At 41.0% G+C, this 25,674-nt stretch overlaps 1 protein-coding gene across 2 annotated transcripts in view; it reads right to left on the bottom strand.

Moving 5' to 3' along the window:
- Window positions 1–22,911, bottom strand: part of FCRL2 (Fc receptor like 2) — a 31,629-nt gene extending 8,718 nt beyond the window's left edge. For both annotated transcript variants that reach the window (XM_019024958.4, XM_063693845.1), the window contains exons 1-7: window positions 22,782–22,911; window positions 21,516–21,536; window positions 16,033–16,290; window positions 15,490–15,774; window positions 14,038–14,325; window positions 12,855–13,133; window positions 12,479–12,595 (exon numbers count right to left, since the gene is read on the bottom strand). In XM_019024958.4, the coding sequence (XP_018880503.3) occupies window positions 12,479–12,595; window positions 12,855–13,133; window positions 14,038–14,325; window positions 15,490–15,774; window positions 16,033–16,290; window positions 21,516–21,536; window positions 22,782–22,812 (1,279 nt within the window). In that variant the 5' untranslated portion in view covers window positions 22,813–22,911. The remainder of the gene's footprint in view (window positions 1–12,478; window positions 12,596–12,854; window positions 13,134–14,037; window positions 14,326–15,489; window positions 15,775–16,032; window positions 16,291–21,515; window positions 21,537–22,781) is intronic.
- Window positions 22,912–25,674: the final 2,763 nt, after the last annotated feature.

Genomic DNA, 25,674 nt, shown 5'->3' with positions numbered 1-25,674 from the left:
CAGGCAACCCTTGGGGCTACTCTGCCTATGGAATAGCCATTCTTTTATTCCTTTACTTTCTTAATAAACTTGCTTTCACTGTACTGTATGGACTCGTCCTGAATTCCTTCTTACTTGAGATTCAAGAACCCTCTCTTGGGGTCTGGATCCAGACCCCTTTCCAGTAACAGATGGATCAAAAATTTAAGCTTAAATATAAAGTGATACAATTCTAGAAGAAAATATGGGCCTGGCACAGTAGCTCACACCTGTAATCCCAGTACTTAGAGAGGCCAAGACTGGTAGATCACTTGAGCTCAAGAGTTCGAGACCAGCCTGGGCAACACGGAGAAATCCCATCTCTATAAAAAATACAAAAATTGGCCAGTCACGGTGGTGCATGCCTGTGGTCCTAGCTACTCAGGAGGCCAAGGTAGGAGTATCACTTGAGTCCAGCAGGTTAAGGTTGCAGTGATCCAAGATCGCACCACTGCACTCTAGCCTAGGTGACAGAGTGAGACTCTGTCTCAAAAAAAAAAAAAAAAAAAGAAAAGAAAAGAAAAAAGGAGAACTTTTTTTATCACCTAAGAATGGGGAAGACCTTCCAAAATAAGTTACCAAACCTAGAACCCATAAAAGAAGATACTGATGTTAGACCACACAAAAATAATTATTTTTATAGTAAGAATTTCAATATGAAAGGCAATGCAAACTGCAGACTGGGGACCATTTTCACTATTCATACCTCAGACAAAGAGCTAATATATTTAGTATAAACAGATCGTCACAAATCACTAAGAATGAGATAAAAACCCCAATGTAAAACGATGAAACTATGTGAACAAAGAGCTCACCATAAACAGAAACATAAATCAAAACTACAGGGCAGTAATGTTTCTCAATTGAGAAGCAGGCAAAAAAATCAAAACTTACAATACTTTGTGTGGCTGGTGTGTCATAAACAAGCATGTTTATGACATGTCCTTAAGGGACTATAATTTTGTACAACTACGAGTAACCCTTGACAATATCTATCAAATTAGAAAGGTATCTAATTTGAATATAGAAATTTTATTTATAAGAATTAATTCCACAGGCATACTGTACATGTAAGAAATGACATCTAAAAGAAAAATTATTGTAGCATTGTGTGTCATGGAAAACAACTTGAGATCATCTAAATCTCCATCAATAGGTAATCATTAACATTAAGATAACTATTGCAAATCCATGAATAGAATGCTTTGCAACCATTAAAAAGATGTTACAGTTCTATACATATTTATATCAAACCGTTCTCAAATAATATTCATAGAAAAGTGAAGTGTAGCACATAGTATGTTATTATTTGTGTGAAAATAAAGAACATGCATGTATACAATGACATCACGTAAGTCTAAAATATTTCTGGAAAAATAAATGAGATATTGCTAAGAGTGGGAGCCTCTGATGAAGGGAACCAAGAGGTCCAGGAACAGTTGTGAAAGGATTACTTTTTACTGTCATATTCTTTGATATTGTAGGAATGTTTTACCAGATGTATTTGTAACATATTTATTCAGTTATTTATGTTAAAGAAAAAATAAAAGGTATTGGGCCACTCTGAAAGGGACTATGTTAATAGTTTATTTTAGTTTATTTTAGGTTGACATAGAGGTATCATGGTCCCCATGATAAGAGATTAGCCAATGAAAGAAAGCATTGCTTTCATTAGGCAACAGCCACTGCCTTGTCCTTATATTTCTATGCTGTGCAAAGCACAAAAGTTAATGATTTAGGGTATGGCTAATTTATGTAGGGGTCCAAGGACCTTCATGGAAGGAAAGGGATCAAGATGCTGACTTTCTTTAGTTATTAGATCATCTTTTGATAAACTGAGGTGGTCCCAATTAAGTCATCTACTTGAAAGAAAGAATTGTCTTAAGTGAAACTCACCATGAAATAAATTGCCAGTTTGGGATATCTGGCCAGGCATGGTGACTCATGCCTGTAATCTCAGTGCTTTGGGAGGCAAGGCAAGAAGATCACTTGAGCCCAGGAGTTCAAGACTAGCCTTGGCAACATATAGAGTCATCTCCAGAAGTAATTAAAAAATTAGCAAGGCATGGCGAGCATGCCTGTGGTCCCATCTACTTGGAAAATTGAGGCAAGAGGATCACCTGAACTTGGGACATCAAGGCCGCAGTGAGCCATGATCATACCACTGCACTCTGGCCTGAGTAGCAGAGTGACACTTTGTCTGAAAAAAAAAAAAAAAAAAAAAAAAAAAAGGTTGGATATCTGAAGGTCAAAGCCACGATCTGAGATTGAAAACTTCTGAAGCAGCCTAATTTTGGAAGCAAATTTAGTAAAAAATAATTTTGTGTGGTTGTGTGCTTGTAAACTAAAAAGTAATAGGAAGATAGTATGTGAGGCAATACATATATTAATTAGTTCTATCTAGCAATTCTACAACATATACTTATTTGAAAACATCATGCTGTACATAAATACATGCAATTTTTATCCGTCAATTAAAAATCAATTAAATTTTTTTAAAGTTACAAGAGTGGAAGTGCAGGTCAAAAACCATGTGGTACATCCATGCAGTAAAGGCTCCCAATTTGTTCCTATCTTCTTGTATGCATTGTTTTGCAATGTGACTCTGTCTCAGCAAAGAGGTAGACACTATTTCTCTACCACTTGCATTTGGTTATGACCATATGACTTACTTTTTGATCAATGGGACTTTTTGATCAATAACAAAAGTGACAGATTAGGAGGCTTATATTAGCACTTGTCCTTGCTTGGGCACATTTATAAACTGAATGTTTGTGTCCTGCCCAAACTCCATATATTGAAGTACTAATGCCAAATGTGATTACAGTTGGAAATGGAACCTTTATAGAAGTAATTAATTTTAAGTGAGATCATAAGGGTGGAGCCCTGATACAATAGGATTAGTGTTCTTATAAGAAGGGACGGGTTGAAGGGTACAGCAAACAACCATGGCACATGTATAGGTAAGTAACAAACCTGCACGTTCTGCACATGTACCCTAGAACTTAAAGTATAATTAAAAAAAAAAGAAAGAACAACAGAGAATTTGCTCTTTCTCTCTGCATGTACACGAGAAGAATTCGTGTGAGCACATAGCAAGACGGTAGCTGCGTGCAAGCTAAGAGAAGAGGCCTCAGAATGAAACTTATGTTGCTGGCATCTTAACCTTAAACTTCCCAGCCTTTAGAATTGTAAGAAAATTAATTTTGGGGGCCGGGCACGGAGGCTTACACCTGTAATCCCAGCACTTCGGGAGGCCGAGGCAGGTGAATCACGAGGTCAGGAGATCGAGACCATCCTGGCTAACAAGGTGAAACCCTGTCTCTACTAAAAATACAAAAAATTAGCCAGGCGTGGTGGCAGACGCCTGCAGTCCCAGCTACTGGGGAGGCTGAGGCAGGAGAATGGCGTGAACCCAGGAGGCAGAGCTTGCAGTGAGCCTAGATGGGGCCACTGCACTCTAGCCTGGGTGACAGAGTGAGACTGCGTCTCGAAAAAAAAGAAAATTAGTTTTTGTTCTTTAAGACACCCAATCTGTGGCATTTTGTTGTGCTATCCCAAGAAGACCAACACAGACACCCTACACTGTCTTCATGGGAAAGAACAACTATTGTCTTTTGTAAGTATAAAACAGTTGAAGATGGGCTTGGTGTATCATGGCGTACATCTGAGGTAACTTTCTCGTTTTGTAGGTGAGGAAACAGAGCAGAGTTGGTTACCCAAATAGAGGGTGGCTATTTCACCCTTGAAAGAGCAGTGATGAGGCAGGAGGCTCTGTAAAAGAATGAGGAAATGGGAAAGATATTTTGGGAATAAAGTAGCAGAGAGGGGTAAAGAAGCGTAATATCAGACTTACTTAGATCATCTGTTTAAAAAATAAAACTTCCATTGAACTTGAGAATACTGGCTTGCACAAAAGGGAAAAAATACCTAGGAATACAACTAACCAACAAGGTGAAAGAACTCCACAGCAAGAATTACAAAACACTGCTGAAAGAAATCAGAGATGACACAAGCAAATGAAAAAATATTCCATGCTCATGGATAGGAAGAATCAGGGTTGTTAAAATGGCCACACTCTTCAAAGCTATTTACAGATTCAAGGCTATTCCTAGCAAACTACCAATGACATTGTTTACAAAATTAGAAAAAAAAAATCTAAAATTCATTTGGAACCAAAAAAGAGCCCAAATAGCCAAAGCAGTCCCAAGCAAAAAAAAAAAAAAAAAAAAAAAAAAAAGAAAAAAACAAAGCTGGAGGGATAACACTATACAACTTCAAACTATATGACAAGGCTACAGTAACCAAAACAGCATGGTACTGCTACAATAACAGACACACAGACCAATGGAACGGATTAGAGAACCCAGAAATAAAGCCATACATCTACAACCATCTGATCTTCTACAAAGCTGATAAACACAAGCAATGGGGAAAGGACTCTCTAATAAATGCTGATGGGATAACTGGCTAACCATATGCAGAATATTGAAACTGGACAACTACCTTTCACCATATACAAAAATCAGCTCAAGATGGATCAAATTCTTAAATGTAAAACCTAAAACTATAAAGATTTGATATGGTTGGGCTGTGTCCCCACCCAAATCTCATCTTGAATTGTAGTTCCCATAATCTCAATGTGTTGTGGGAGGGACCCGGTGGGAGGTAATTGAATCATGGGGCTGGTTACCCCCATGCTGTTCTCGTGATAGTGAGTTAGTTCTCATAAGATCTGATGGTTTTTTTCCCACTTTGCTTGGCACTTCTTTCTCCTGCTGCCCTGTGAAGAAGGACATGTTTGCTTCCTCTTCTGTCATGATTGTAAGTTTCCTGAGGCCTTCTCAGTCATGTGGAACTGTGAGTCGATTAAACCTCTTTCCTTTGTAAATTACCCAGTCTTGGGTATTTCTTTACAGCATTGTGAGAAAAGACAAATACAAAACTCTAGAAGAAAACCTAGGAAATACCGTTCTGGACATTGGCCAAAGAAAAGCCTTCATGATCAAGACTCCAAAAACAATTGCAATAAAAACAAAAAATTGACAAATGGGACCTAATTAAACTAAAGAGCTTCTTCACAACAAAAGAAACTAACAAAGTAAATAAACAATCTATAGAATGGAAGAAGATATTTGCAAACTGAGCATCCAACAAAGGTTTAATACCTAGAATCTACTAGGAACTCAAACAAATCAATAAGCAAAAACCAAACAACCCTATTTAAAAATGGGCAAAGGACATGAACAGACACTTCTCCAAAAAAGATGTATATGCAGCCAAAAATCACATGAAAAAGTGTTCAATATCACCAATCATTAGGGAAATGTAAATCAAAACCCCAATGAGATACCATCTCACACCAGTCCGAATGGCTATTAAAAAGTCAAAAAATGAGATGCCGGTGAGGTTGCAGAGAAAAGGGAACACTTAACACATTGTTGGTGGCAATGTAAATTAGTTCAGCCACTGTGAAAAACAGTCTGGAGATTTCTCAAAGAACTTAAAATAGAACTACCATTTGGCCAAGCAATTCCATTACTGGGTATATTCCCAAAGGAATATAAATCGTTCTACTGTAAAGACACATGCATGCATATGTTCACTGTAGCACTATTCACAATAGCAAAGACATGGAATCAACCTAGATGCCCATCAACAGTATACCAGATAAAGAAAATGTGTTACATATACACTATGGAATACTATGCAGCTATAAAAAAATGAGATTATGTCCTTTGCAGCAACATGGATGGAGCTGGAGACCATTATCCTAAGTGAATTAACACAGGAACAGAAAACCAAATATCACATGTTCTCGCTGATATGTGAGAGCTAAACATTGAGTGCATATGAACACAAAGAAGAGTACAACAGATGCTGGGACCTATTTGAGGGTGGAGGGAGGGAAGAGAGTGAGGATTGAAAAGCTACCTATTGGGGCCAGGTGTGGTGGCTCACTCATTCCTGTAATGCCAGCACTTTGCGAGGCCGAGGCGGATGGATTACTTGAGGCTAGGAGTTCAAGACTAGCCTGGTCAATATGGTGAAATGCTATCTCTTCTAAAAAAAAAAAAACAAAAATTAGCTGGGCGTCATGGCAGGTGCCTGTAATCTCAGCCACCCAGGAGGCTGAGGCGAGAAAATCGCTTGAACCCGGGAGGTGGAAGTTGCAGTGAGCCAAGATTTTTCACTGCACTCCAACCTGGGAGACAGAGTGAGACTTTGTCAGAAAGAAGGAAAGAAAGAAAGAAAGAAAGAAAGAAAGAAAGAAAGAAAGAAAGAAAGAAAGAAGGAAGGAAGGAAGGAAGGAAGGAAGGAAGGAAGGAAGGAAGGAAGGAAGGAAAGAAAGAAAGAAAGAAAGAAAGAAAGAAAGAAAGAAAGAAAGAAAGAAAAGAAAGAAAGAAAGAAAAAGAAGAAAGGAAGGAAGGAAGGAGGGAAGGAAGGAAGGAAGGGCTGCTTATTTGGTATCATGCTGATTACCTGGGTGACAAAATTATCTGTACACCAAACCTGCAAGACAACCAATTTACCTGTGTAACAAACCTGCACATGTACCTCTTGAACCTAAAATAAACGTTGGAAGTAAAAAATAAAATAAAATACTAGCTTAAATGTTTACTATGTGGAAGAAAATGAGTTCCAAAATTTATTTCACCTGTTGTAGTAGATAAGCGTAAGAAAGCATTTTACAAAAGCTTCAAAGCTATCACTGAGATTCGGATGTGCCCCATGTTTGTCCTGTATCTGATAGGTTAAAATAAATAACACCTTACTGACATAGGTGAAACTTATGGGAGGAGAATAGGTAAAGCCAGGCGGTGCAACAGTTAGGTTTGAGGCATAGTAGTCAGGCAGATACAGGTTCTGGTCTGCCCTCTACTGGCTGAGTGAGCACAAAAAACCCACTTAAATTCCCCAAGGTTGTTAGACATAGAAAACAGACACTTAGGCTGGGAGTGGTGGCTCACGCCTGTAATCTCATCACTTTGGGAGGTTGAGTCAGGCAGATCGCTTGAGCTCAGGAGTTCGAGACCAGCCTGGGTAACATTGTAAAACCCCATCTTTACAAAAAAATTAGCTGGGTATGGTGACATGCGCCCGTAGTTTCAGCTACTCAGGAGACTGAGGTGGGAGGGTGGTTTGAGCCTGGCAGATCAAGACTGCAGTGAGCCAAGATCGTGTCACTGCACTCCAGCCTTGGCAACAGAGCAAGACCTTGTCTCCCCAAAAAGGTACACTTCAAAATAACTTTTGATAGTTACAGATAATATATGTAAACCTGCCATATGTGGTTGACAAAATAATTGGGTCATTGGTAATTTTTTTGACTTGTGAAATATTAATAGGGCTCAGTATGACAAATCACTCTGATTTGTCTAAATTCTTGACAAATTAGAAATGATATGTTACTAAAACATAGTCATGCTGAAAATGCCAAAAGACACGGCAGCTTAAGGAATATGTTGGTTGTAAAAGGTAGATGCCTTCAAACTTCCAGTAATGGTTAATGAATGCATTTGAACCAATCTTCTACTAAGGACAACTAGAAAGGCTGGGCAAAAGAGTTTTAAAGTCTGTTTATAAACATTGAAGTGGTAATAAGATAGTGAAGAATTGCTGAGAAAAGAGAGCAGAGAGGATCAGGGAGCATGAGGATAAGCCCACCCAGCATGGTTTTGCCCTTCCCCTGACCATGCCAGAGCGCACAGCCTGGGGGCCAGGGAATTGCCCAGCCCAGTCCACTACGACGGCACCTAACACTCCTCCAGGGGACCTGAGGTTGGGCTTACCAATTCTGCCACTATCACCACAACTGCTACCTACCTGCATGCACCATCTGCAGGTCTGGAGTCTGACCTGCCCAACCTATCACAGCCACTACCAACACCAGTATCCATTGTTTGGGACTCAGAGGGTGGACCTGCCACTGCCACTGCCATTGCCCAAACCATGCTGGCTGCCCAGGGGCCTGAGAACCCTTTCACCTGCCTGGCCCAGCATAGCCACTTCGGGTATGTGATTAAGTCACTTGGAGGACCAAGAATTGGCAAATTTTTGAATACTTTTGGAAAAGTATTCGAATTATTGGGGTCCCAGATGGCAAAGACAGAATGAAAAGGTTAGAAAACCTATTTAATAAAATAATAGATGAAAACTTCCAAAGTCTAGCAAGAGATTTGGACATCCAGATACAAAACCTCTGAGATCCCCAAGCACATACAACGTGAAAAGGTCTTTTCCATGGCACATTATAATAAAACGGTCTAAAGTCAAATACAAAGACAGAATTTTTTAAATGGCAAGGGAAAAGCCTCTAGTCACCTATAAAGAAAAACAAAACAAAACAAAACAAAAAATACACTCCAACCTTCCAGGCCAAGAGAGAATGATATGAAATATTCAAAGTGCTAAAATAAATAAAGTGCCAGTGAAGGAAACTAAATCCAGCAAAATATCCTTCATAAATAAGGAGAAATAAAATCTTTCCCAGATAAGCAAAAGCTGATAAAGTTCATCACCACTAGCCCAGCCCTGTAAGAAATGCTCAAGGGAGTCCTAAACCTGAAAGCAAAAGGACAATACTTACCATCATGAAAATGCATAGGTAAAGCCAGGAGGTGCAACAAAGTTAGGTTTGAGGCTTGGTCGTCAGGTACTGGCCGAGTAAGCATTGCAAACCACTTAAATTCCCCAAGATTGTTAGATGTAGAACATACACACTAAGAGAAAAAACAACAAGGAATACACAAAACAACTAGACAACAATTAACAATATGACAGGAAGAAAACTTCACATATCAATAATAACCTTGAATGTAAATTGATTAAATTCTTTACTTAAAATATATAGATGGGGTGCCGTGACTCATGCCTGTAATCCCAGCACTTTGGGAGGCTGGGGCAGGAGGGTCATTTGAGGTCACGAGTTTGAGACTAGCCTGGCCAACATGGTGAAACCCCATCTCTACTAAAAATACAGATAAATTAGCCAGGCATGGTGGCAGGTGCCTGTAATCCCAGCTACTCAGGAGGCTGAGGCAAGAGAATCTCTTGAACCCGGGAGGTGGAATTTGCAGGGAGCCAAGAACACACCATTGTGCTCCAGCCTGGGTGACAAGAATGAAAACTCCGTCTCAAAAACAAACAAACAAAGAAAAGATATATTTATAGACTCGCTGAATGGATATTAAAAATGTGACCCAACTCTGTGTTACCTATAAGAAACGTACTTTACCTGTAAAGACATATATAGACTGAAAGTAAAAGGATGGAAAAAAATAGTTCACACAAACAGAAACCAAAAATGAGCAGTAGCTATACTCATATCAGATAAAACAGACTAAGTCAAAAACAGTAGGCTGGGCACGGTGGCTCATGCCTGTAATCCCAGCACTTTGGGAGGCCAAGGCGGGCAGATCAGGAAGTCAAGAGACCGAGAACATCCTGGCCAACATGGTGAAACCCCGTCTCTACTGAAAATACAAAAAATTATCCGAGCAGGGTAGCAGGCACCTATAATCCCAGCTACTCGGGAGGCTGAGGCAGGAGAATGGAGTGAACTCGGGAGGCTGAACTCGCAGTGAGCCGATATCGTGCCACTGCACTCCAGCCTGGGTGATAGTGCGAGACTTCGTCTCAAAAAAAAAAAAAAAAGCAAAAAATAGCTGGGCGTGGTGGCACGCGCCTGTAGTCCCAGCTACTTGGGAGGCTGAGGCAGAAGAATCACTTGAACCCAGGAGGCGGAGGTTGCAGTGAGCAGAGATTGTGCCAGTGAACTCCAGCCTGGCGACAGAGCAAGACTCCGCCTCAAAATAATAAATAAATAAATAAATAACGGTGAAAAAAAAACACAAAAATAAAGGGATCAATCCAGCAAGAGAATATAGAGGATATATATGTACTCAACACTTGAGCACGCAAAATCATAAAGTAAATATTGCTTAAAGAAAAAATAGAGATAGACTTTGATACAATAATAGTGGGGTAATTCAACACTTCACTCAGCATTAGACAGATCATCTGAACAGTAAATCAACAAAGAAACATTGAAATTAAACTGTACTTTAAACCAAATAGCCTTAACAGGCATTTACAGAACATTTTGTTCAACAACTACAGAATACACATTTTTCTCACTTGTACATGGAACATTCTCCAGAATAGACCACATGTTAGGCCACAAACAAGTCTCAACAAATTATTAAAACCAAAATCATATCAAGTATCTTCTCAGACCACAAGGAAATGAAGCTAGAAATCAATACCAAGATAAATTTTGAAAACTGTACAAATAAGTGGAAATTAAACAACATGCTGCTAAACAACCATTGGGTCAATGAAGAAATTAAGATGGAAATCAAACATATTTGAAACAAATGAAAATTGAAACGTAACGTACTAAAACCTGTGGGATACAGCAAAGTAGTGCTAAGAGGAAAGTTTATAGCAATAAACACCTACAACAAAAACGTAGAAAGAATTCAAATTAGCAATCTAATGAAGCACCTCAAGGAACTAGAAAACCAAGAACAAACTAAATTAAAAATTAGCAAAAGGAAAGAAATGATAACAGTCAGAGCACAACTAAATTAAATAGAGACTAAAAAAAATACAAAGGATCAATAAAACAAAAGCTGGTCCTTTGAAAAGATCAACAAAATTGATAAACTGCTAGCTAGACTAACCAAGAAAAGAAGACCCAAATAAACATAATCAGAAATGAAAAAGCAGACATTACAACTGATATCAAATAAAAAAGATCATCAGAGATTATTACAAATGAACAGGAAAATCTACAGGAGATGGATAAATTCCTGGAAACATACAATTTACCAAGATTGAATCAGGCAGAAATAGAAAACCCGAATAAACCAATAATGAGTGGCAAGATTGAACCATTAATAATCAGCTTTCTAACAAAGAAAAGCCGAGGACTGGATGGATTTACTGTCAAATTCTACCAAATGTATAAAGAATTAATACCAATCCTCCTCAAACCATTCCAGAAAAATTGAAGAGAAGGCAATTCTCTCTAACCCATTCTACAAGGATAGAATTACCCTGATACCAAAATCAGACATGAATACAACCAAAAAAGAAAACTACTGGCCGATATCCCTGATGAACACAGACACAAAAATCTTCAACAAAAGACGAGAAGGGGCTCAGGGAGAAAAACCTAACTTCTGAAATCATTTGTTCCATGGAGCATTTGCTGATTCCAGAGAGGACAGCCAAGAAGCTTGTGCTTTTGACAGTGTTGTGGGGTTTGGAGACATAGCAGATTCAAACTCATGGTGTTATATGTGGAAATTTTAAAAATATGGCTTAAAATTCTTTGACAGTTCTCCCATTTAGAGGTGAAGTCTATGCCCTCTTCACTGATACCTAGGCAAGTTTGAAGCACTAGGACATAATAAAATTGTTGTAGAAGTGACACAACATCATACTTTTTGAAATTCATTGATTAAATGTATTGCAGCTTCATTATCACACTTGCTTTTTGGAGCCTGAATCAACATGTGAAAAGTCTGACTACTTTAAGGTCATCATGCTGTGAGGAAATCCAGGCCATGTTGAGAGGCTGCGTATATGTGCTCTAGTTGACTCTCAGCTGAAACTGCAAACTATGGCCAGCATCAATGGCCAGACATGTGGGTGAAGATGGCTTCTTATGGTCTATATCATGGATCCAAGAATTCAAGGAGTCATCGCTCTTTTTATAAAAAATGTGGCTAAAAAGAAATGGATAAATAAAAAGAAAAAAAAGCACATTAAATTGTTTGTGCTCCTGGCCAGGCGCTGTGGCTCACGCCTGTAATGCCAGCACTTTGGGAGGCCAAGACGGGCGGATCAAGAGGTCAGGAGATTAAGACCATCCTGGCTAACACGGTGAAACCCTGTCTCTACTAAAAATACAAAAAATTGGCCGGGCGTGGTGGCGGGCGCCTGTAGTCCCAGCTACTCGGGAGGTTGAGGCAGGAGAATGGTGTGAACCCAGGAGGCGGAGCTTGCAGTGAGCCGAGATCGTGCCACTGCACTCCAGCCTGGGCAACAGAGTGAGACTCTGTCTCAAAAAAAAAAATTTTTTTTTGTGTTCCTTTAAATCTAGCTCCTTACTACATTTTGCTCCATTGTACATAAGCTAATTATATCTATTGAAAATTACTAAATGGCAATTAAGAATTAGACTTTTCATTTTAAAAGTCAAGCATGGAAAGAATGTGTAAATAATTTAATCTCAAGTGACTATGCACAGGGAACAGTGACATATTGTATAATTAGCAGTATGACCACACTGAGCATTGCACAGAGCCTTGCAGAATTATGAAGCATAAAAAGAAATTATTGGCTTTTGGAGAGTTTTCTTTTCTCTCTTCTTTTTTTGTAATTTCAGTCTATATCAGTAGTGGAAAGGTCATAGCAAAATATGGAGAATCCAAATGGTAGATACAACCTGATATCTTGTGGAACAAGGCATACAACATCAAAGCAACACCAGTGAAACCAAGGACACCAAACAGTCCCCAGAGAACTCCGGCTGTCATGAGGTCTCTTCTATAGCCATCAGGTCCTGAGGAAAGAAAGCAGTGCTTCAGCCCCAGAGGTTTAAGACTTGGGCCCTTCTTATAAATGCTATATAGGGATGTTAAATACAAATTCATGTAAGAGATCATTGAAGTGTGGTCTGTACTCTTCAGGTTAGTGTGGGGAGAAGAGAAGCAACTGGACACTGAGATCACCTTTCCCCTCTTCACACACAGCAGACATCTCCAGGCTGGTGAGACACAGCCATTGACATCAAACTCTCTATCCAGGTAACACGCACCCACCTGAGATGGAGACTGGCACTGCCTCACTGCACTGGGCCCCCAGGCCGTTGTTGGCCTCACAGGAGTAGTTTCCAGAATGTTCTGCAGTCAAAGAGAGGTTGAAGGAGGCCCCTCCTCCAGAGGGGGCTGAGCTGTTCCCAAGGGTGACATCCTCATGATAAAATTGGTACAAGATTGGGGGAGAGCCTCTCAGGGCCTCACAGTGAAGCTCCAGCAGGTCCCCCACTGCAGCCTGGGCCCCAGGAGACCTGAGGGTGAGGACAGGGCGAGACACTGGAACTGACAGACACAGAGGGGCTATCAGAAAAGATTTGTGATGCCTCAATAGATTCACAAACTCCCAACCTGCGGGCTCAGCAAAGGGCCTGGCCCCATGGCTGTTGCATATTTTCCATTCCCACATTCCCACTAGAACAGTTAGAGATAATTTTCTCAACAATATATTTGGACGTTTGAGGGGAATATCAGTTCTGGGTGCTGCCTACGGACACGGTCATCTGTTGTTCTCATCTGATTGTTTTCCTGTGCCCATCCAGCCCTCTTCATATTTCTTTTTTTTCTTTTGTATCCTATAATTTTTTATTAGTAAATAATTTTAAGATTTCTATAATATTATAGTTGTTCCTGGGAAAACTGATACATAGGAGCATTTCTAAACATATATTTAGGTATGTTTATTCAGCCCAGTTCAGGACTGTAGGACTGGGTTAGAATGGAAATGGCTACTTGGCTGCAACACCAGGTAATTTTCCACACCAGTAAATCACCAATAACATGGCTCCAAATGTCTCCCTTTGGGTGCAGTTTCGGCAAGCTAGAAACACTCTAATCACTTTGAAGGAGATGACATAAAATGAAGCAGGCTGTTACCACTATGAACCTTTTAGATCCATGGCACTCCCTGGCCCAGAGCCCAAAGGTTTCATGTAATAGATGTTTTATTATCCTATCGTAGGATTGCAAGAATGCTTATGCTTCATAATCGATTACAGCCCTCTTTATATTTCCTTCCACAAAAAGAAACAGGTCAGCAGTCTAACCTGCAAGCGTAACCCATTTTCAAATTGCTTTTGGTTCTCCACAGCACTAATCCCTGGGGCCTCCTGAAATTTCCTCAGGACTCCTGTGTATCATGACCTTGGTCTGGGGATTTCTGGAAGATATGAATGAGAGTGTCACTCACTTCTCACAGGGATATTCACCACCTTGCTCTGGATAGGCACATGGCCGTTGTCAGCTCTACAGTAATATTTGCCAGCATCACTCTCTTTCACAGCTGGGATCTCCAGGTCTGCTGACAGGGAACGCTGGGTTTTCTTTCCCATACTGGTTCCTGTGGCCTCTCTGTACCAGGAGAATGTGACATTTCCTGTACCCCCAGCCACTGAGCAGAGCAGGATCAGTTTTTGTCCTTCAGTCACCTGTCCCCCGGGGGCCCGGATCTCCAAGCTTACGTTAGAGATGGGGATTCCTAGATGGATATAAGACAACAGGTGAGAACTCTAAGGGAAACTCTGGGAACAGGGTTTGACTGATTCCATTCCCTAATGCAAAATGTGGGAATGTGGAGATTGTATAGATAATCCATTATAAGCATTCCTATGGAGGTAGGGAATGTATAACAATTATCCTTCAGGAATGTGGATAAAGATATTTGAATGTCCTAACCCTGGCCAATTTCATGGGTAGTAATATTTAAAGACTGTGATGGATCTCCATGAGACAGGAAACTGTTCAATTTTTTGGATGAGTCAAAGACACCTTTTGCACAGAATATAGAGGGGCACTGATATCTTCAGTCTTGCAGTGGAAAAGTCATTATTCCTAACAACGGTCCCAATAATAATTCCTCTATCATTTTTAATTTCAAGGTTCAGCCAAATACAACTTCTCCTCTGACCACTCTGTTCATTCACATCTGCTTTTCCTGATGCTACATTGCCTTCTAATAAGTCAATTTGTGTTGCAATCTCATCATGTGGAGACATTTGGAGAGCCATTAGACAGCAGGTGGTTTGCCTTTTGAAGTGTCCCACCCACTACTAAATGCCAAGGCATACAGTCAGTGATCAATGGAGTCTTGATCAATGAATATTACTTAACTAACAACAAAAAAAGAAAGATTTTAAGGGGCTTAGTGCATTTCTGATTCTTATGAAGTAGGAAGCCAGGAGCAATCTGGAGGGTTTTTCGTTTTGTTTTGTTTTGTTTTTTTGAGACGGAGTCTCGCCCTGTCGCCCAGGCTGGACTGCAGTAGCGTGATCTCGGCTCACTGCAAGCTCCACCTCCCAGGTTCACGCCTTTCTCCTGCCTCAGCCTCCCTAGTAGCTGGGACTACAGGCGCCCCCCACCAAGCCCGGCTAATTTTTTGTATTTTTAGTAGAGACGGGGTTTCACCGTGTTAGCCAGGATGGTCTCTATCTCCTGACCTCATGATCTGCCCGTCTCAGCCTCCCAAAGTGCTGGGATTACAGGCGTGAGCCACCGCGCCCGGCCGCAACCTGGAGGGTTTTTCTAGCTTAATTTTCACTTTCCTCAAGGACAGGAGTTGAACAAAGAAACAGACTAGTAGTCCAAGCTGAAGCTATAACACTCCTATCTTTTTTTCTCCAGGCTCAGCCTCACTGATACTTGCTCTGCACGTGAATCTGGGATTGGAGGCTCTGTTTTCTGATCCTGTGAGTCACCGTTTCTGCCTCGCACCAGTAAGACCCTGTGTCTTCACTCCACACGGCAGAAATCTGGAGCTCCGGAGAGCTGCTCCAGCCTGACCCCAGGACCTGGTTTTCTCTGAAGAAGCAGAACTGGAGTTGAACATCCAACCTCTGTGGAGAGCGCCGGGTCTCACATTTCAGGCTCACTGGACCCCCTTCGATGGGGTGGAAGGAGCTGGCAGTCAGCACAGGATGTTGAAAGAGCTCTAGAGAGAAGGATCACAATAGTCCCCAAAGCAGTGACAGCTAAGATTCCTGCTGAAAAGCCTCTGGCAAGAAGCAACCCCAGCAAACAGGACATTCAGAGCTAGACACCTCTCACCCTTCATGGCTCCTTTGATGGTCAAACCACAAGCACTCCTGTCTATATTTAGCCCATGAGCAGCTTTCCCCTACCCAGTACCCACCCTGCCTTGCGGCCGTGGTCTCTCACCCAGCCCATCCCACAGAAGTGAGGGTTTTACCTTGGACTTTTATCTTTACTATATTTGAAGTTTTATCCCAGAAAAGGAGTTGTCCTTTGGTACTACAGAAATAGTTACCACTGTCACTTAAAACTGCACTTTGGATAAGGAAATCTGATAATTTTTTGAAAACAGATAACTCTTTGTTATCCTTGTGGTAAGCCATCTTCTGAATTTTCCAGTTCTGTTCTCCCTGGCATTTCAGAACGATGCTGTCTCCTTCGAAGACAGAAGAGGGCGCCACAAGGGTCAGCGAATCTGCAAGAGAAGGAGGAAAACCGGATTTGCCATTTCTGCAGAGAACCCAGACAGACCCCATTGGCAGTGAGGTGGTCTCAGGCATAGCCTCTACTTCTTTAAACAAGATGGAAGTTCCAATCCATGCCTTAATTACTGAGAGTTTCATCCCATGTTTCCTGAGGGGATATCTTAGCTTGTGCTGCTATCACAAAATTCCATAAACTGAGTGGCTTATCAATAACAGAGATTTATTTCTCACAATGCTGGAGGTTGAAAGTCTGAGGTCAGGGTGCCAGCATTGTCAGGTTGTGATGACGGCCATCTTCTGGGCTGCAGACTGCCAACTTTTCGCTCTACCGTCACATGATGGAAAACTAATCAGCTAACTCTCTGGCCTCTTCTTATAAAAGCATTAGTCCTATTCATGAGGGTTCCACCGTCATGACCTTATTACCTCCCAAAGGCCCCACCTACAAATACCATCACGCTGGGATTAGGGTTTCAACATATGAATTTGAGGGAGATACAAACATTCAGTCTATTGCAGGGGTGTCAAGGTAAACATGGTTTTTTAATGTTCATGAAGGAGTGTTCTGATAAACACCTCATCTTCAGCCTTCTCCATCGGTGACACCACACAGGGAAACCATTGTCCTTAGTGGGCACTTTATTTTTTCATCCTCCATGCCGTCATCCAGCCCTCAGAGCTCTATACTGTGTTATAAATTCAGGTCCCATCCCCTCTTCTTGCCTCACCAGATAAAACCATCAAGTGGCGTAGATTATTGGGAATATGTCAGTTACTGGAATAAGATCCAGTATCTTTAACTATCTACTTGAATTCTCCACTTGAATGCCTTCAGAAAATTTTTCTCCTCCATTCAGTGAAGTAGAGATTATTTTTAATCCAAGGCTTAGTTCCTAGAGACTGATCATATAAAGAAAAAAGCTATTGCCAAAGACAAATGTCCTCCCCAGAGGTTGTTTTCCTTAGATTGGTCACAGGTTCTCTAATTTTGACTCCGTCACTTCATTTATTTATGGTACCAGACTATGTTTTGTGTCTATGACATCTTCATATTTTATGATTATAGTAGAGGATTCTGACCACAAAGTAAGGAATTAAGTTATATCTCAAATAAAAATCTTTCCTGTCACTATTCAATTGTATCATGACTGTCTGATGTGTAGTAGAAGGAAGCAGAAGGCAATAAAATAAGAGATGTGGTGACTCATAAAATACTACTGCAGAGCTACAGCCAAAAAGCCACAGGAAATCTGTGGCATTTGGAGGTACAAGTTTTGGCAAAATGTATGGTTCGCTACTGGCTATTTCAGCAGAACCGGAATTACTTGTTAGACATTGGGGAACAATCTGATTATATATATATATATATATATATATATATATATATATATATATTTAGCAGGGCAGAAAAGGTTGGTTGGAGAAACAATTAACTTAATTCAAGATTTGTGGCCTCCTTTGCAAATAGATACTAGATCTCATGGAAACGCCACCGTGGGACTCGGAATCAAGCCAACTTTTAAACCACTGATACAGTCTTCCTCCACAAACAGGAAAGATTCCTGTAGAGAACACCACTGGGGATAGGAAGACGAGTCATGATTAGAGACACTGTTGCAAAGGGCATGACAGGCAGCCTCACTGGCTCTGGCTGCCACTGACAAAGTGAGACTTTGAGTTGGTCGTTAGGAATTATTCATATCCTCACACTGCATGGTAAGAGGCAGACTGCCCCAAGAGCAAGCCAAAGGATGGAGAGCAGTGAGGAGTGGATGATCTTGAGTCCATAACAGCAGACCAGCAAGTGGGAGCAGCAGGGTGAGCCGGCTTGCAGCTCCGAGAGGAATCCACTGGGGAGAGATGCTAAAGCTCGGAGGCCTGGAAGTGAACTTGCAGCCAGAGAGAGTCATCGTCACCACCAGGAGATACTGATTGATTTCAGTTCTCACAACGTTTAACCTAGTTGTGAAGAGCCAGATCACACTGTTTTGAATCCAAGTCTACTACTATTAGCTGTGTGATACTGGACAAAGCACTTTACTCTTTGGACTTTGGTTTTGTAACCAAGTATCCCATTTTTCTAAGAAAAAAAGAAGAAGTATTTTTACCTTTTTCATGCACTTATAATTTTTACCTTCTCTCCATCATCCACTCCTTGCACTGAAAGCATATCTAGCTATGTGTTTACTTAAGAGGTTCCAGAGACAGAAACTCGAAGCAAACCGGGTGCCTCTAGAACTCTCTCTCACCAGAAGATTGCCTCAATTTACAACCTGGTTCTGCCCACACTGGTGCCAAGCCAAATCACTTGACAGATGACATCCAAAGCAAGTCATGTAGACTTGCACCTCCTCGCTCCCTCCCCTGCATGCTGTTCACACCAAGTCCCCCTTTAAAAGCCCTTGCCTTCTGCCCCAGAAGTAGAAGTGGTACCCTCAAGGCAGAAGCCTGTACTACTTCCCCTCAGCTATGTTTTGGAATTAAAAAGTCACTTTCTTTCTACCAGATCTCTCTCTTGTTAATTGGACTTTGCAAGCAGTGAGCAGCTGGACCTGTGTTCAGTTACAGTTTCTCAACTGAGAAATGGAACAACAAAGATCATTTGCCTCTCATCAGGCAGTCTTAAGGATTCTGTGAGAGAAGCACACAATGGTGCTGGCATTTATGGACCACTCAGTGAGCCACAAATCTCACAGTCTTGATGGGGGATGTCTTTGTTGCAGAAGCTAATGATGGCTGAGGAGGAATAAGAGGTCATCATAACTGCACTTCAAGAGCAACCAAAATAATGGGTTTCAGGTCTGTGAGATGGGGTGGACTCGGGAATACTGAATAAATGAAGGTGACTTGAAGTCAAACCCTCTGAGAGTGATGTCCTTACCTATAGGGTAGACATAAGTTGGTTCATAGTTTCATATCAGGGAACCCCAAAGAGTCATAATGGGTTTGTGTGACAGTTTGTATCCACTTGCTTCTAGCATGGCTGTGATGGCTCCACTGCCAACCACCTGGCAGTTCGAAGGCCTCAGCAGAAGTGTGCTGGCTCTACACTGGCTGTCATTGTGGTGCAACCTCAAGAGTTCTAATCTGTATGCACCATTAGCAGGGTACAAGGAGTCAGAGGCCCTAGAAGGGGAGGGTAACAAGTCCCAAAGCTGACTTGTTCATCCTCAGGGAGTTCCAAATCCTCCAGAAACTGGCTGAGAGTGGCTCTACCTGCAGAGGTGCCCAATAGAATCATGCTGACCCCCAGAGGGTACAGAGGAGAACTGCAGTGGAGGGACAGTGGTAGGGGGCAGGGAGAAGGGTAGGTTGTGAACGAGAAGTTCTTAGGCAGAGCAAATAAATAGGAGCACAAAGATTTAACTCAGAGCAAGATGTACAGGACTGAATAATGTTTTTTCACAAGAATTTCAGTGAAAAATATCTTTACCAGAGCAACAGCAAAAACTAAAAGCAAACGGTATTTCTCAAAGCTTTGCAAGGGCAAAGTCCCAGGTGGTGAGTGCAGTGTATGGGTGGGGCTGAAAAGAGGAAATAGGGTGGAAGACTGCATTGAGGCAATGGATGGGGACAGAAAGACCTTTTCAGCGGCTCTGCTGAATAGCCTTTTCAAACCTTGCAGGGGATTGTAATTCTCAACAGGCCAGAAACTTTTCCCCAGAGCCAAGACTGGGGTTCAGAGGCCAAGTGACTGCCCAGCCGACATAGCAGGTATATAGCAAAGCCATGATTTCAATTTGGTCTTTCTGGCTATGTAAGTCCTGCTCTTTCCAGTACATCATGCTGAACTAAGTTCTCTCTTACTCTTTTTAAAAAGAAAAGATCTCAAACTTCTGAAGAACATCTCAGTTTTCTGAGAAACTCTTGCTAAAGGAAAGGAAAGAGAATGAAGTGGCTGTTGCCCTGTTCTCTGAATGGTCGTAGGTGATTCACTTCAGGGAGCCTGCTGTCTTGGCATGATTCCACTGATGGTCAGAAACCTCCTGAATATTGATCGAGGTTTCCTCTAATTTCCATCCAGACAGACAGTGGAGTGATGGGTATCACAGGGTGGGACTCCGGGACCTTATGTGGGACAGAATGAATGCAAGAGACCAGACTTGCTCCTGAGCAAGTTCCAGGTAGGACCCCTGAATGTCTCCCTGGACACTCTTGTTCCATTCAAGGTGACAGCAGGATCTGCTTTTCCCACACTCTTCCTTAGAGCCCAAAGGGCCCCTTCCACGTGGTAGCCAGCATTCAATGGGCAAGGGAACAAGTCTCCCTTTCTTTAGATTTTGTCTTGGCTCATGTGAAGATTCTGTATATAGAATAAAATATTTTTCCCATTGACTTCCTTCACTGAGCACAGATTTAACTCAGAAAGAGTGAAATAAAATTAGCTTTCTAATTTTATTAGAAATAAAATAAAATTTTATTAGAAATAAAATAAAATTTTATTAGAAAATAAAATAAAATAATAAAGCTAATTTTATTTCACTCTTTATGATTAGAACAGTAATACATGCATTTTTAAAAAATCAAAACTAAATACTAAATCTAGAGCACGGGTTGGCAAATTATGGCCTGTGAGCTGGCCAACACTGTTTTGGTAAATAAAACGTTATTGGAACACAGCAATCCTCATTCATTTACATATGGTCTATGGTTGTTTTCCTGCTACCACAGCAATGGCATTGAGTAGTTACGGCACACACCTGAAAAGCTTAGCCTATTTACTCTCTTGCCTTTTACAGGAAAAGCTTGCTGATTCCTGAGCTAGAGCTAGAGAAGCAATGAGGACACATATTTATTCTGACCCTGCAGAAGTTTGTAGTTCTGACACATTCCTCTATAAATAGCTGTTTTCAGAGCTGTAAAAACATTCAGCATTCAGCCAGACAATAATGAGGCATTACAGTCCTATGGGCAGGAAAACAATTCTCTCCAAATTGTTCTTCTCTTCAATCTGCATGTTACTGCCCTTCTTAAAGCCAGGCTTTTAAGGAACAGGCAAGCATGTGGGGTCTTGAGAAGGCTAGGTGGTACCTGGTCACCCAGACATGCAAGTGGTGTTGGAAACAGGCTGTGTGACCTCAGAACATGTCAGCCTAGAGGGCAGTAATATTAGGACATCTTCACAGGCTTTCCAGAGCCACCTCTATAGAATCCTGGGGTAGCGGGGTGACTGATATGCCAGAGACCAAGAACAACAAAGACAAGGAGGACTCACCTGCCTGTTCAGTGACTGCATCTGTGAGGAGATCAAAAGCCAGAGATTAGCACACAGCATTTGCCCTCATAATTTATAAATTTATATTACTCTGGTAAATTGCTCAAAAACTTCTTTCCATTTTCCCTTTCTTTTCTATTTCCCTAATCTCTTATTACTAACAATTCAATCTCCCTCGAGCACACATCTAACTGTCATCCATTGTAGTCAAAAGGCAAGTTGCAAACCCAATGCTTGACTAAAGGGATTGTCGAGAATACCCATGTTGGATATTTAGTGACTCTCCTTGATTTCATTTTCCTTCCACCATCCCCACCACTCTATCTCACACTCTGACTTTTCAAGTGGTAGATAGACATGACAACACGATCACAAAGGGCTCATCAGGAAACATACATGTGAGAGTTCCAAGAAATCAACAAATCAGTCTCTTTCCTATGGCCATATTTCACGTTAGAGCCCTTTTATTCCAATAACAAATATTTATTTAGTGCCTACACAGCATAGAGAAAGGGATCTTATTTACTCTCTCACCCAGGCTGGAGTACAATGGTGCGATCTTGGCTCACCACAACCTCCACCTCCCGGGTTCAAGCAATTCTCCTGCCTCAGCTTCCCGAGTAGCTGGAATTACAGGTGCCCACCACCACGCCTGGCTAATTTTTGTATTTTTAGTAGAGATGAGGTTTCACCATGTTGGCCGGGGTGGTCTCAAACTCTGACCTCAAGTGATCCACCAACCTTGGACTCCCAAAGTGCTAGGATTACAGGTATGAGCCACTGCACTCACCCAGGAATCTTATTTTCTAGCAGCAGCTGTCATCTCCCTCGTTGTCCACGATTAAACAGAGGAATATTAGCAAAGGGTCTCAATGCATCTGCTGAACCCAAATCTTACAGATAACAATTGAATAATTGGTGTTCATGGAGGAGAAGGGCATTGCTAAATGCTAATATTATGAACATTTTACTATGAGAACATTATATTACTCAATGAGATCTAAGATATCAAAATAGCAATTCATGACCAGCAAATGGTAAAGTGGTCCACCTTGAACATTAAGCATTGTGCTTAATGCTTAATGGATGTGCTGCAAATTCACTGTCCTCAGCCTACTTCTTTGCATCTGCCTTTGAAGCCCAAGCTGCAGGCAGGACCTGAGCATCCCCACCAGTCCCTGGGCTCCGATAAAACCTCCAACCTTTTGGGAGCAGTAGACCTCATTCAGCTGCCACCTCACTTCTCAGTCAAATTATTGAACTCACCAAAGATGACCAGCAACGACCACAGCAGCATGAGGACCTAATCCGGCTATTCGAAAAGAGATGTACTCTTGGTCACCAACTGGAGACTCTGAGCAGGTGATGAAATGTGCTTTTCAGAATAGGTTTTGTATAATTAGCAAAAAAGGAAGTAGAATAGTGCCACTATGTTTAACCATTATCTTTGTCCTGGAAGGGCTAAAACAATTATAGCTGATCCTCTCAATGTCAGAGAAATTTTGTATCTTGACCCTCATTATGATACCTAGCATTTACATATGGGTTGCAATGAGTCAGACACAGTTCTAAGTGCCTCGTGCTTACAGAGTTATTTATTACCTTCAGCAAGTTTCTGAATTGGCACTATCCCCTTTCACATGAGTAAGGAAATTGAGGCACTAGCAATGGTAAGTGTCTTAGTCCATTGGGGCTGCTATAAAGAATACCTTAGACTGAGAAATTTATAAACAACATAAATTTATCACTCATAGTTCAAGAGGCTGGGAAGTTTAAGATCAAGGCACCAGTAGATTCAGTGTCTGATGAGGGCCTGTTTCTCATAGATGGTGTCCTCTATGTGTCTTCACATGAGCAAACAAGCTCCCTCAAGCCTCTTTTACAAGGAGACTAATCCTTTTCATAAGAGTTCCACACTCATGACCCCTAAAAGGTCATGTAATAAAAGGTGGGTACCTTTTATTACTATTGCATTGAGGATTAAGTATCAACATAAGAATTTTGCCAGGACACAAACATTCAGACCATAGCAGCCAGTAAAATGACCAAGATCAGCTTAATCAATTTCTAGTAGTAACAGATCTGGGATTCAAACCCAGGCAGCCCAGTTCCACAGTCTGGCTCTTAAACATTGTGCCCTATTATCTTGATATATTGCTTCTCAAGGTTCTTAAAATAATAAGGCCATTGTTTCAATAGCTCATATTTCTTAAGTAAAATTTTTCATAGTCATTCGATGACTTTCTAGAATGAGATTTTACTAAACTTCAAAACACTTGCACTATATTGCTGAAAACATTGCCATCTTTCTAATCAGTAATCACAACATTGCCTATTTCTAATCTGCATTGCTTTTTGTACCCCAGGCTGATCCTAATACAGTTATCTCACACAAAGCAAAGCACGTGTTATGTGAACACCTATTATCATGCTCACTTTGATTAGATGTAGTCCCAGTAGATGTTGTCTCATCAGTGAACCTTATGCAGGATGAAACTCTAAACCAAAAAATCACAGGTGCTTATAAATGAGGGACTGACTGAAAATATTCATAGACTCAATGTTACCTGTTCAGGTACTTAACATTTACCTGAATACTTAACATTGAATTTTTAACAATTGGATACTTAACATTTTATTCTCACTATTATCATAGTTTTACTTTGAGACATGCTAATATTTATATGTGATGGTCATTAAAGCCTTGCTTATAATAATGTAAAAATAAAATACTAAAAATATATCACAAGGAGAGATGTGTGTTAAAAATAAGTTATGTGTCAAATGCTGTGGAAAACCAAACAGCCATTAAAATAATTCTGTGGAATAATATTTAATAGCAAGATAAGATGTCTAGGATATATGATTAAGAAAAAAGTGGGCTGGGCGCGGTGGCTCACGCCTGTAATCTCAGCACTTTGGGAGGCTGAGGTGGGCGGATCACGAGGTCAGGAGATCAAGACCATCCTGGCTAACACGGTGAAACCCCGTCTCAACTAAAAATTCAAAAAATTAGCCGGGCGTGGTGGCAGGCGCCTGTAGTCCCAGCTGTTTGGGAGGCTGAGGCAGGAGAATGGTGCAAACCCGGGAGGCGGAGCTTGCAGTGAGCCGAGATCGTGCCACTGCACTCCAGCTTGGGTGACAGAGCAAGACTCCGTCTCAAAAAAAAAAAAAAAAAAAAAGAAAAGGAAAGGAAAAAGTGGCTGCAGAGTGCACTTTATCTGCTGCACATTATCCCATGCTCTCCAATTAAAAAGTGTCTGAGACAATTAGCACCACAGAGTTACTGTAATTATATCCAAAAAATCTAATTAAAGCTGATTTTTATTTTCCTCATTTTGCTTATCTGTGTATTCTGGTATTCTTACAATAAACATATGCTATTTACGTACTTTTTAAAGATTCATTATAAGAAACTAGGTTTTATGGCCTCTCTCATCTTAAAGTGTTGAAAACAATACTACTTTAACTTTCTGCATAGACAAATGGTTTGTATGTGTTTGAAAGTGTAAGTTACTCTTTCCCAGGACCAAAGCTAGTCACTGATCATCAAATCTTGCCTACTGAATGGGTTTCTAGATGGCCTATAATTCCTTCCCATTCTGACCAACCTGGAAGCTATAGAAATTTTGTGGATGGGAGGGAATTAAGGAAAGGAGTACAGATAGGATCATGAAAAAGTTGATGGTAAATTGGTGGTAGGTACAAGTTTTTCATAGACATCAAGGAGATCTTTCAAAATAATCCATATCCCTTCACTGATTTCTATATACCCTCTATGGAAATGTGGCCTCTTCAGTTAAGAATCAATATTTCTTAAGGTGTTACCAAATGGTATGAGGTAAAATTCACAGTTGGTATAAAAGGTGCAGGTGGAAAGCAGCAGTAATGAGGTGCGTGGGCCACAGAGGTGGCAACAAATCCTCTAAGATGGCTAACATGTTTCATGTGGGTGCTACTCTGTATTTGACAGATGGCAGTAATTTACAAGTGAATAGGCATATCCTGGAAGCATAGCTAAACTTGAATGCACAGTAGGCACTGTGACCGGAGATTAAGAGGCTTAATAGATACTTGGTGGGGGGCGGGGAAAGTAACTTAAAAATTAAGGCAATAGTGGCAGAAATAAAATTATGTGTTTGTAGGTTTGATCAAAGTG

The sequence above is a fragment of the Gorilla gorilla genome, chromosome 1 (assembly GCF_029281585.2).
Source record: "Gorilla gorilla gorilla isolate KB3781 chromosome 1, NHGRI_mGorGor1-v2.1_pri, whole genome shotgun sequence".
Taxonomy (NCBI): domain Eukaryota; kingdom Metazoa; phylum Chordata; class Mammalia; order Primates; family Hominidae; genus Gorilla; species Gorilla gorilla.
This window is presented reverse-complemented; position numbering and strand designations above follow the sequence as displayed.